General features: G+C 42.7%; 1 protein-coding gene across 1 annotated transcript in view; it reads left to right on the top strand.

Annotated features, from left to right (window-relative positions):
- The window catches only part of ITPR2 (inositol 1,4,5-trisphosphate receptor type 2), a 482,247-nt gene that overhangs the window by 427,431 nt on the left and 41,409 nt on the right, over nt 1-13,407 (top strand). Inside the window, exon 55 of the mRNA XM_003792467.3 lies at nt 3,280-3,440. Within this exon, the coding sequence (XP_003792515.1) occupies nt 3,280-3,440 (161 nt within the window). The remainder of the gene's footprint in view (nt 1-3,279; nt 3,441-13,407) is intronic.

Raw genomic sequence — 13,407 nt, 5'->3', positions numbered from 1 at the left:
TTCCTAACATGTTTATTATCTGTTTTTCCATTCATTCACTTATTTTTTTAGTTGTTGGGGGATACAAATGTCACATGAATCGCTTTTGTAACACTTGAATCACAACTATAAATGTGCCTCTCACCCAGCAGTCTTCATTGCGCCTGTTAGGTAGTTTTTTGGCTCTGCCTTCCTCCCCCCACCCCACTCCGACTTGACTTCCACTGAGTTTTATGTCCCTCTGCGCATGTGTACTCAGCAATCAGTCCAGTGTAATAGTGACTATATGTGGTGTTTGTTTTTCCTGCCTTGGGATACTCCACTTAGGAGAATGGTCTTCATTTTCATCCAGATTGTTGCAAAAAGCATTAATTCCTCCTTCTTATGGTTGAGTAGTACTCCATGGTACACATATACCACATTTTGGTAACCCATCCACGAATGGATGTGCACTTGAGTTGATTCTACATCTTCACAGTTGTGAATTATACTAGATTAAACATTTGAGTGCAAGGGGATTTTTTTTTTAATTTGTTTGTTTGGGTTTTTTTTAATAAAATGACTTCTTTTCCTTTGGGTAGATCCCCAGTAGTGGGACTGCTAGATTGAATGGTAGATCTACTTTTATTTCTTGGAAGAATCTCCATACTGTTGTCCATAGAGGATGTACTAATATGCAGTCCCAGTGACAGTGCAGAAGCCTTTCTTTCTCTATATTCATGACAGCATCTGTTGTTTTAGATTTTTTTTAATAAAAGCCATTCTAACAGGGGTAAAGTGATTATTATTGGGTTTTGATTATAGCCATTCATAGTGAATTATGAATATTTCACTGACAAAATATTCAGTGAAATATTCATAATTCATTCAATGTTTTGTTGAGTGCTGACTATGTGCCAGACACTATTCTCAGCTCCTGGGATCATTGGCAAAGAAAAGAGATGATTCTATCTCCCCAGGTGTCCTTATGTTCTAGCATGCAGGGAGACCTGCAATAAATAATAAACATAATTAATTTGTATCCAAATGTCTGGATGAAATAACATTTCTTTCTTCTGTGCTGATTATCAGGCAGGCTTTTTTTTTTTTTTTTCTGCCCTGGGTAGAGTACTGTGGTGTCACAGCTCACAGCAACCTCTAACTCTTGGGCTTAAGTGATTCTCTTGCTTCAGCCTCCCAAGTAGGTAGGACTACAGGCACCTGTCACAACGCCCAGCTATTTTGTTGTTGTTGTTGTTGTTTTGGCAGGCCCAGGCCGGATTCGAACCTGCCAGCCCAGGTGTATGTGGCTGGTGCTCTAGCCGCTGATTTACAGGTGCTGAGCCAATCAAACAGACTTTTTCTTGAACAATCATTTTTACCTCTTTACCTCAGTGTTGTGATGTGGTTTAATTTAATGCGTTTCATGGGGCTATCTTCCAGTGATAAAGGGAGTAGGAAAAGGGGGAGAAAAGGGAAAAGGTCATCAAGAGTGTCAGCAAATGGGAAGGGACCGTTGCAGTGTGAAATAGGGTAATCAAGGGAAGAGACACTGAGAAGGTGAGACTTTAGCAAAAACTTGAAGGTGAGGAATTATTCAAAGAGACACCAAGAGGAAGAGTTTCATAGCCAGAGGAAACAACCAGTCCTGGGCTGTTAGGAGTCTGTGTTCAAGGAATGGCTGAGAGGCCATGTGGTTGTATGGCAGTCAGCGAAGGAGGGGTGGCAGGAGCTAAGTTTAGTGTGGCTAGGAGGCTTAATCACATGGACTCTAGCAAATAAACATTGCATGGGACACACTCGTTCGTCTGAAATCCCAACTTGACTGAGTATCCTGTATTTTATCCAGCAACCCTGCTCGAAAGCCATCGTAGGGACTTTGACCTTTATCTTGAGGAGGTGAGGGAACATTGCAGGGTTTGTGACAGAGGAGAGGCTCCATCTCCCTTAGGTTTTCAGAGGATCCCTCTGACTGCTCTACTGAGAATGGGCTGTGGAGATAAAGGTGGAAACAGGGAAGGTGAGAGGCTATTGCAGTAACCCGGAAGAGGGATGGCAGTGGCTCAGTCCAGAGTGTAGCAGCACAGGTGGGGAGAAGTCGTCCGATTCTGGATGTGTTTTGAAGGTAGAGCCAAACGTATTTCAACATGGATAGGATGCATGTGGGAGACAGGCAGGATTCAGGGATGACTGCTGGGCTTCTGGCTCAAACAATTGTAAGAACAGGAGCTGCCATTGAATAATAGTGGAGCAGGTCTGGGGAGGAGGACTGGAGTTTATTTGGGTCATGCTGAGCTGATGATATTAGGTCAAATAATACGAGGCATAGCCATCAGTGAGTTGAATTTTGTGGTATTTTCTACCAAAAAAAAAAAAATCCAACAATGTGAGTCAAAAGCTCACTGCTCTATTGAGACAGGTTTTATACTTATTATGCTTTTATATCTTAGTGGCTAAAGGGTCTTCTATAACATATACCCAAATGGCCTTTTAAAAAATGCTTAGAGGAAGTAGCCAGGACTGGAATTCAATTTCCTGGTTTCTTCTTCAGTATCTGAACTACAAAACCAGACTGAATCTTCACCATCTCACTTTGCTTGGCCTTCAGATTTATTTTTCCACTGGTATTTTTCCTCATCGTCCTTCATTTTCTTTCATCTATTCTTCAACTTTGGGAGAAAAGAATCTCCCCATCCAGATTCTTTCCTCGCTGTCCTTCCAGAGACTGAAAATATGCCCTGGAAATTGAAGAGATCACCCCTCTCCCAGATGCCTGGCCCCCGTGCTCTCCAGGGCTGGAGTGAGTCCTTGCGGTGCTCAAAATGTGCGCAGTTGTCTGCATTCCTGTGCCCTGCGCTGATTACACGTGGTTTCAGAGGACAGCACTCTCACTTGCCTTCCCTCTTTTAATCAAAGTTCTGGGATAAAATGACAATATTTTTTTCTCATCCTGATTAGAAAGCATGCCTTTTCTTGCACGATCATTTTAAACCTCTTTTCCTAGACTTGTGGTCCAGTTTAATGTGACAGTTTTGATACGACTATATTTTAAATTATGTGCAAGTTTTACATCTATAACAGACTGTGCATTTCCAAGGATCCATGGGGGAAAAAATAAATGTTAGTTGGGAAGAAATCTATAAACTATGGCCTCTTTTCTGGAGGTCCTGTGTTGTTTTTAATCATAATGTTTTAAATTGGCGCACCCTCACAGAAACCTTTTTTTTTTTTTACAATAATTATTATGTTTTGTTTTAATGCTAAGAAGTAAGTGCTGATTAAATGACAAGTTACGTATTTTGTGTTTCCTGTGTTTTGCAGGGCTTGAGAGGGACAAGTTTGATAATAAAACCGTTTCGTTTGAGGAGCACATTAAGTCAGAACACAATATGTGGCATTATTTGTACTTCATAGTCCTGGTGAAAGTTAAAGACCCAACAGAATACACGGGACCTGAGAGTTACGTGGCTCAGATGATTGTGGTGAGTGATCAGAGGGTTTAATCTGGGACTCTATCACATTTTATATACCTTTATCTTCTCTACCCTGCCCTCCTCCCAAAATGCAAAGGTTCGAGCAAGTTTTTTTTTTGTTACTTTTAAGTGGGACTGCCAATCATCAGAGAACCTCTACACTGGCAGAATCACTGATTCTCAGTAGATGTCTTGGCTGTCCACGTGCACAGGTGATAGCGGCTGGAGGGTTGTCTGTGCGGTGAATAGCCCCGTCTCAGCCATGACTGTCACCTTCTGAACTCATGCTTTCTGTCACTGCTCATGTACTCCTCCCCCAAATCTGGAGCTTCCCCATTGTTAAATATGAGCAGGAAATTCACTTTTTAAGCAATCACTTGCGAGAGTTTAAGAAATTAAACAGTGTTCGGGTAAGAACACTGATCCTATCAGTGCAGACCAGATTGATTGACTGTTGTCACAGGGGGATTTGCATTGATCCCGCCACATCCTGTCACTGATAGCTCCTCATTAAGATCAACACCACGAGTGTGACTGTCTGTGATGCGAAGTTTCTTCTGTCTCATAGAAAATCGTAATGAACTGTCCGAAAGGGCAGCCAAGGTTCCAGCTTTAGGGTATCTAGATACACATTTAGCGAGCGTCATTGTAAGTGACACATGTTTTTCCATTCTTGTAAGTAAATATGATTTTGTTCTCAAAAATCATCCTACAACATTGTGTTCACTATTGGAGGAGGAGGCCTTAGACCAGTGGTTCTCAACCTTCCTGATGCCTCCTAATGCCACAAGCCTTTAATATAGTTCCTCATGTTGTGGTAACCCCCAACCATAAAATTGTTTTCGTTGCTACTTCATAACTGTAATTTTGCTACTCTTATGAATCATAATGTAAATATCTAATATGCAGGATGTTATGTTTCAGTGTTACAAAGGGGCCACGACCCATGACCCATAGGTTGAGAACTACTGCCTTAGACGATAAGTCATGATCCTCCCTGCTGCTTGGTCCTAAGATTAAATTGTAGTAAGGGCCAATGCCAAAGTGTCAGCAGAGTGAGGTGACAGAGGCTCTCTTTCCTCCCCTCTGCCAGCTTTATTGTCTACTGAGGGGAATGTAGACTACCATATAGGGAGCAAACAAAGGTTTTGGGAGGGTACCATATTAATGAGTGCAATTCATAGGGTGAATTCATAGGGTGCAATACCTTACATGTCGGTATTGATACATCCAAGGAAAGCTACACGTAAATTACATTTTTTATAGCTCAGCATGTTTTATGCTTTGCTATTAGGGACTTGCATCCTACTGCATGTTGTCTACTCTGCACTCTTCATTTAACAGTGAGCAGACCCATCTCCATCTCCACTCTCACCCACTACTTCCTTCTCACCCTTCTCAGTCCGGGGAAAAGGTAATCATTTAAAGGACATGCCTTCATAGTCATCCTTTACACATTCTTGATCTTGTTTGCAAGAAACATTACATTTCTTTTTGCTGGGAGGGGGGAGGCACGTAAAGCATTACATGTAAAATGTGAGCTCACACTGCTACTTTTTTTTTATTCTTTTTTTTTTTTTTTAATTTATTGTTGGGGATTCATCGAGGGTACAAGAAACCAGGTTTCACTGATTGCATTTGTTAGGTAAAGTCCCTCTTATAATCGTGTCTTGTCCCCAAAAGGTGTGGCACACTGCTACATTTTAATCAAAGTTTGAATAAGTTCAATCAGTGTGTATTTCTTGGGTTCCTATTTTATCCCTTGGAATAAAAAACGTGGAGTATACTGAAGAGTCTAATATATTCCCCCTGTGCTGAAGAACTCAGAGCTTCGTGAGGCAGAGGGAAGAATAACAAGCCAAAAGTAAACTATACCAAATTCCCCAGAGACTAGTACAAATGAAAACCTGTGACGATTTAAGGATGTTGAGTGACATCCGACTGGGAGAAGGTGGAGGGGAACTGATGTGTGGGCCCTCGGGTGGAATACACCAGACAGAGTGGGGCTTGTACAGACGGGGAGCGTCGGCACAGAGGAGGGAGCAGCTGGAACAAAGCCTGACCAGAGAGACTCAAGGACACAGGGGACTGTGAGTTGCCCAGTTTTACTGACACATGGTCCACTTACAAGGAGGCTCTGAGAGACATGACAGGAAATGTAGGGTGGACTTCTGAGTCACAAAGGTAGGCGTTTGGACATTGTTTCAGCCGCAATGAAGCCTCTGAAGTTTATAACTAAGGGAAATGTGGCTGGGACAAGAGTCAGACAGTCGTGTGCTTCCTGGTTAGAGAGGAGAAAGATGAAGTCAGAGATGGTATTTGGCAACTGGTAAGATTACGGGTGGGATATGGGGCAGGGGACGGGAGCCGTCACACTAGGCATCGTGACCCTGGGCTTTGGGAGAAAGTTGGTAGGTCAGTTTCAGAAAGTGTTTTTGTGAGAAAGATAAGCTGGTCAGAGAAGATGAGAGACTGGAGTCCAGGAGTTCTGAGTTAGGAGGAATAGCACAGGGGCCACACCGTGAGCCTGGGAGCCAGAGAGGTCAGGCCTGGGCTCCATCTCCTATTTGCCGGTGGGTCTTGGATATGGTGGGGAAGTTTTGGAGCCTGCCTGAGCTTCCGCCTCCTCTTCTAAAACGGAGGCACTGCTACATGGACCGCAGGCATGTTGTGAGTTGGTGATAGGACACGTGAGAAGTGTCTGCTCAGGAGTAGAGACCCAGTAAATGACCATTCCCACTGTGACTGCACAGAGAATTACCGTGGGAGCCACTGGATTAGAGGCTGGCAGGAGAGGAAGGGAGGGAGTATGAAGAGAAAGAGCCCAAGACAGAGCTCAGGGGAATCCCCTATTTAGAAGAAAGAAAAGGACAAGTAAAATGAGTAGAAGACAATAAAGAAGGTGGAAGAACCAGGAGATGGAATGTATCAAAAGTCAAATGATATAAAGATTTCAGAGTCACTTTAACAGCGTCAGTTCAACAGTGTCAACTGCTGCCAAGAGGCCATGGAGCGGAGACAGGTGGAAGCCCTTGGGTTTGGTAATACAGACATCACCAGGTGACTTTTACCATGAGAGAAGCTGCCGTGAGAATGTTGACCCATCTTTAGCCTTAACATTAAAAGCAGCATTTTACTGGGCACTTGTGCTTGAATTTTTAAGTATCCAAGCACTTATGCATGTTTCTGCCCAGCCTCTTCTGCCTCGGTGCTCTCTCCAGAACCTTGACAGGGGAGATGAGAGCTTACAAGCTCACTCCAACACGAGATGCCTCATCCTTAGCAAGAGGACAGGCTTCGTTCCTGAATTTTAATAGCCAAGAGAGGGAAGAGTGATGTTAGCTTGGGTCTGATGGAAACAAAAAATTGTTCACATGCCAGATTGTTTATTTATGGAAATAGCCTTTAGGGGAAACGTCTAAAAAATCGGTAGCTGACAAACCCAATTCAGAATATCTGTTCCTCCGTACTCTGTGGAGATGGTGGCCCTGTGACCCTAATCCTCCTAGAGCCATGTTGAAGCAGGTCTGTAGTTCCTGAGACTCAACTTGTTTTATTTATTTGTTTCTCCATTCCAGAGGTAGGAAACCTTCCAGACATTCTCCTGCCACTCTTCTTTTTATTTCTTAAAAATAGGCTCATTTATCAAGTTGGTTTAGGTGCTTCTTTATCAATAGGGCTTTGGGAGAAGTTTACAGTTCTTCATAATTGATGTAGCTTTTGCTGTCTAGAGCGTATGCAAAGGAAAATGAGGAAGGTTTTCACATTTGTTCCCAAAACAATTCATCTGAATCTTGCTACCCTGTTTATATAATAAGTCTTATCTGTACCTTGGGACCCTTAGAAAATGCCTCCTACCTTTTGATGAAATAAGAATACAATACATTTGAGGGATGTTTCTCCATCTTTATATTTTTTAACTTCCAGGGTAACTTTATTACCATGCCAATAAGAAATATTTATGCCGAAATCCATTAAAATATAAACTGTAAATAAGATAATAATTGCTTCTAGGGGATAGAATTTTAGGAACATGTTTGTGTATCTATATCCAACCATTGATAGGCTCAAGCATCTGAAATATTAATTGAAACTTACAAATTCCTTACCCTTGTCTTCAAACTCTAAACCAAGCTGATTAAATAGCTACCATCTGAATATTTGAATTAACACGAAGCGTCTTCTGGGATATTGTTAGGGAAGATGTGAGTAGATCCAGGCATCTTGGGAATCTATTTTCTTCTGGCAAGCAAAACTTCATTTTTGATAAGAGATTGGAGATTTTGAGCTACTATTTACTGAGAACAGAAAATGAGAAGGGAAAAGGATGGACCATACAGGAAAGTAAAATAATGAAAGAGAATCTGGTAAGCTAGAGGAAAGGGTATAAAAGGATAAATCCTCCATCCACACTGGTAATGGCCTTTGAGGACCACTAAGCCCCTTGGCTTCTGCCATTAGCCACAGGATGATGACTGAGGAGGAACAAACAAAATAGAGATCATTAGAAAAAATGAGAAAAAATGCCCAAGGCTTTTAGATGTTTTTCTGACATTTTTGGGACATTTTCAGATTTTCAGTGTTCATTTGCCAAGGTACGTTAAGAGTTGTTTACTACTTAATTTGACAAACAGCAGGACCCAAACCAGAGGTCCGGTAAGAGCAGGCACCATGCCTGTTCAGAGAATCACTGCCTCCCCAGGTGTTCTGATGGCACTGGGCTGCCACCCATCCCCTGCCATGACCGTGAGTTTTGGGGGACCATTTCTTCCTTTACTGTGTCACACTTTTACACTCTTCTACTTATTTGACTCTTGACTAACAACTGCTTCCTGACATTGTAGCAGTGTCAGCTAAGACAATTTGATTCCTATTTTTGTTAACATGATTATTGTCTATCTTGGTTTGGCGCCTGTAGCTCAGTGGTTAGGGCACCGGCCACATATACTGGGGCTGTCAGCTTCAAACCTGGCCCAGGCCTGCTGAACAATAATGACAACAACAACAACAACAACAACAAAAAACAGCCGGGCATTGTGGCAGGCACTTGTAGTCCCAGCTACTTGGGAGGATAAGCCAAGAGAATTGCTTAAGCCCAAGAGTCTGAGATTGCTGTGAGCTGTGAGGCCACAGCACTTTACCAAAAGTGACATAGTAAGACTTAGTCTCAAAAAAAAAAAAAAATTGTGTATCTTAACAGAAAAATAGTGGTAAGTTTTGTGAAGGCCATAACCAGGTATAGAGTAGCTCTTTGTTCTGCACAATGCCAGGGCAGGTAATGTATTATAATATGTATTAAAAGTGACTTAGTAAACTTTGAGTGTCTTCGCTATGCTAGCAACTGTGCTAAAGATTTGATTTATAAGGATAAATAGGAAATCATCTTTTCTCCTAGGAAACTCTAAACATTTTTTGAATGAATAACTAAAAGAACAAGTGTATTAATAAATGAGTGGCTTCAGTCCAGGTGCGGTTGGTGCACACTTATAATCCGAGTACTATGGGAGGCTGAGGCAGGTGGATCGCTGAGCTCAGTGTTTGAGACTAGCCTGAGCAAGAGACCCCATCTTTACTAAAAATGGAAAAACTAGCCAAGCATTGTGGCAGGCACCTGTAGTCCCAGCTACTCAGGAGGTATAGGTAAGAGGATCGCCTGAGCCCGAGAGTTTGAGGTTGCTGTGAGCTGTGAAACGATGGCACTTTACCCAGGGCAACAAACAGAGTGAGACTCTGCCTCGAAAAAATAAATAAATGAGTGGCTTCTCCTTAGTCCTCTGGTAGTTGGACATAATTTACAGAAAGATATACGAAAAGAGCTGCAAGAGATTGCAGCATGAATTTCTCTGTAGTCAAATGCTAACTTTCCCCTCTTTTAAAATAGGAAGATGAAGATGCAGCAGGAATGGTTTTGCTCCCCAGACCAAATTGGAGGGCTGATTTAAAAGATTTAGTCCCTCTGTGGTCTCTCTCATAGCTTCTCTCCAGCACCACTCTCCTTCCCAACACAAACCCTCAGGAGGAGGCCTTCAGCTGCTCTCCTAGCAGAAGGGCAGGGATGCACATTGGCGGGCTTTTTCAGCATAACTCACCCTTAATAATGAATTCTTCCTTGCAATAATCTGTTAAGACCTTAAAAAGAGAGGAATCATCCTTTCAATGAGATAGAAAAAGAAAATCTATTCAGCCATTAAAAAAGAATGGAATTATGCCTTTTGCTGCAACGTAGATGGAACTGGAGGTCGTTGTCTTAAGTGAAACAAGCCAAGCGCAGAAAGTCAAATACTGCATGTTCTCAATCATAAGCGGGCACTGAAAAACGTGTCCACGGGGAGTAGAACCATAAACAGCAGAGACTCGGAAAAAGGAGGGGTGGGGAGGAGCAGATGATGAGCAACTTGATTCAGCTGCCACCCAACCCATGTGTTTAACAAAAATTCACATGGACTCCATATACATCTTTGTACAAACTTTTAAAAAAGGGAATCTAGCCATCTAGTCACCCATTAACTTAGACACATAAGGAGGGAAAAGAACTAACAATCATCCAGATGTTTTCTGAGTCTGGAGCTCAAAATCAATCTGGTATTTTTGAGACTAACTATTGGGAGGCGGAGATGTCTGGCTCATGAGATGCATCGAGACTTCTAAGATTTATGTGTCCCCTCCCTGCCTTAGCATCATTTGCCAACTCAATTTCTCCATTATTGTTATGTGTCATAATTATGAAATTATATGTTCTGTTCTATTATTTGTAATTTACACTAATTGTGCAATTGGATCTCATTAAGCCAATTATGTAACTGCTCAATTTTTAACTAAGCCCTAAAGACTTCACAACTTAATAAGACATTTTTAAAAATGTTTACATATCAAGCCAAGCCAAGAGGGTCTTTGCAGCTCAGAATGCACAATTAAGAGGTAAATTTATGCATTCAAGGAGATACCACCTTCACGTCCCACATTGGAAGCCCAGACATGTGCCTTTAATTTAAGATGGATCTTTTTTTAATCCTCATCTTATTATCATTGTGGGATCTATCTTCTATGTATGCCATCCTCATTTTCTGTTTAGTATTCATATGTGAGATCTGTGAATTACTGCATTTTGCACCCATGTTAACATCTTTCAAAGCCTCTTTTTAGTTTGTAAAATAGAGACAGAGTGGTAAGTACCTCACGGCGTAGCTGTGTGCAGTCCTCGTCTCCCAGACATTGGGTGGTAGAAGTAGAAGTAAAAGGATTTGGGCTGAGTAGCATTTAAATGATTTTCATGGATGGAAGTGGGATGGGACTGCGGACAAGTGAGCAGGTGAGGCATGGACCCCAAGATGTCCTAGGTCCTGAATTCATCAGAAACTGTGGATCTACTGCTCTCTCAGTGATGGTCCACAGAGTTAAGAAGACAAATGTGGATTTGTTAGCTTTTCTACTCAGTGTTTAAGGAGAAGCTTGGTATAAAGGAATTTGTCTGGACATTAGAACCTTAAGTTTGATTTCTTAGGATTTCCATTTTAAAGGTTGGAGACTTGACTTATCCCCTCTGCACCTCCTTGATAAAATATGTATAACCAGCCAATTGCAACTCTAGAAACCAGCTGAACTGAGGTGGGACCCTGGGGCGGGGCGGGGGGGGCTCTTGCTGTGCTGGACATTCACCCTTCAGTTACTGGATCACAGAGGGAGACACGTCAGGGATCCCAGGGGCAGACCTAGGTGGGGAAGGGTACAGGGAAGGGAGGCCTGGGAGTATTGGAGGGCTTGGAACAGTCCCTAATTTGACAATCAGCCAGTGCTGTGGTATGTTAGCAGTTAGTGCTGCCAGATCTTTGTAGACCAGCTAAGTATCGGTCTTAGATACTATAACACTTCCCTTGGAGAGCTGCAGTAAGGAATCATACTAACAGCGCTGACAGCATTGCTATCCATCCTAACTGACACCAGGTAGGAGCCGACAAGGTTCCAGGCACTGTGCTAAGTGCTTTACATGCATGATCACTTTCAAAGGCTCAGAGCAACCCTAGGAGGCAGATGTTGTTGTTATAAGACTTATTCTCCACCTGAGGAAATCAAGGATCAGAGAGGATTGGTAACTTGCCCAAAGTGGCAGAGCTTGCCCAAAGGAATGCTATGTCCAGAAGGTGCCAGACGCATGCAAGTGGTCAGTAAATGCCTATTCATTTCTATCTATAAAACATAGAAATCTAGAAGCCATGGTTCCTTTGAGAACAGGCAAGGCCAGCTGTGCCCAGCCCTCTGGACAGCACACGTGGTGCTTTGCTTTACAGAAGACGGACTATAAAAATTCAGTCCACAGGGCAGGGAGTAGGCCTGGCTGGGAGACAGGAAGTCAGATGACAATCTTACAATGGCAGGAAGGCCTGGGAGGAATTCAAATAGGAAAGAAAGAACTCGTTCAGAGCCCATTGGCAACTGCGTGCTTCCTGCAAAGATTAGAAGTATTACAATTAAATCATGACAATTGTAGGCAAGAAAGAGAGGGACTGCAGGATGTTTCAGTTAATTTGATGAGTATTTACTGGGTAGTGCCATGCACGAGGCACTGGTAAGAACAAGAATAGAATATTACCACTGCCTCATGGAGCCACTATACAATGGGACGGACGGTGCCCATCAGAACTCAGCGGAGACGTAGAGCATCACTCAGTCGCCAGAGAAATCTGAAAACAGACCACACCATTCCTACCCTGCTTCAAACCCTCCATGGCACTGAGATTAAAATCCAGACTCTTTCATGGACCCCTCATTCAGTCTGGCTCCAGCCTACGTCCCACCTTTCTTAGCCAGCTACACTTTAGACACATTGGCCATTTTCTTTTTCAGGAAAATGCTGCCCTTTCCCCCTGGGTGGAGCCTTTGTGTGTGCCTTCTGCCTGCGGTCTTGGTCTGCAGGCTCTGTGCCTTACCTGGCACCCCTGTTCCAGTTACTTTCTATCCCACCCCTCTTTATTTTCTTTAGCATTTATATATACATATATATGTGTGTGTATTTTAATTTTTTTAAATTTCAGATTGATATGAGGCTACAAATGTTTAGGTCACACTGTTTTCATTTCTAAGGTAAAGTTCAAGTTGTAGTTGAGCCCTTCACCCAGGGGGCGTGCTGAACACCCTCAACACTGTGCACATTAGCTGAGAACTTGCCAATCACCCTCTCTCCTTCTCTCTTTTCTCCTTCCTTTCCCCCTCCCCCCAGCTAGACTTCTAGCATTTATACTAATCTGTCTTTACACTTACTGGTATATTTATTCCCACTGTTATAACACAAACTCCATTAGGGCATTTGCACCCCATTTTGTTCTCTGCCATATTCCCAGCACCTAAATTAATGCTCAGCACATAATTGGCACTCAGCATGAATTTGTTGAGCAAAATAAGACAGACAGAGAGCTATCAGAGTGCAGAGGGCAGGATAGTGATTTCTGGCTTTGACAGAAGCTAAAAGAGTTCCAGGTGAAGTGTCCATCTTAGAGGGAGAATGTGATACAGAGAAAGGAAGCTAATTAAGCATATGGTGTGTACTAGCAGCTTTGCGTGTAATTACACCCACTTTACCCAAATTGAAGATCAGAAATACGTTACTCATCCAGGTGCTCAGTGAATAAGTGCTCCAACCAGTGTCCAAACACAGATTCTTCTGGGGCCAGTGTTTATGATTCCATCATTAGCTATGCCATATCCCAGAGAAGAGTTAGGTAAACTTGACTGAGATCAAGTATGTGTGAATCAAGTACTGGAAGAAAGGGGGGGGGAGGCCTCAAACCGGGGTGGTGCCTGTGGCTCAAAGGAATAAGGCGCTGGCCCCATATACTAGAGGTGGTGGGTTCAAACCTGACCCCGGCCAAAAACTGCAAAAAGAAAAAAAATACCCTCAAACCAAATAGGAAAGACAGCATTTGAAAGGAAGAGAGCTCTTTCCTGGTTCTCCAATATTTTTAGGAATTATAATTCCTAGACT

Source organism: Otolemur garnettii, unplaced genomic scaffold (genome assembly GCF_000181295.1).
Source record: "Otolemur garnettii isolate 467f Iridium unplaced genomic scaffold, OtoGar3 scaffold00057, whole genome shotgun sequence".
Taxonomy (NCBI): domain Eukaryota; kingdom Metazoa; phylum Chordata; class Mammalia; order Primates; family Galagidae; genus Otolemur; species Otolemur garnettii.
Note: the sequence above shows the minus strand (reverse complement) of the source record. Positions and strands in the feature narration are given on the sequence as shown.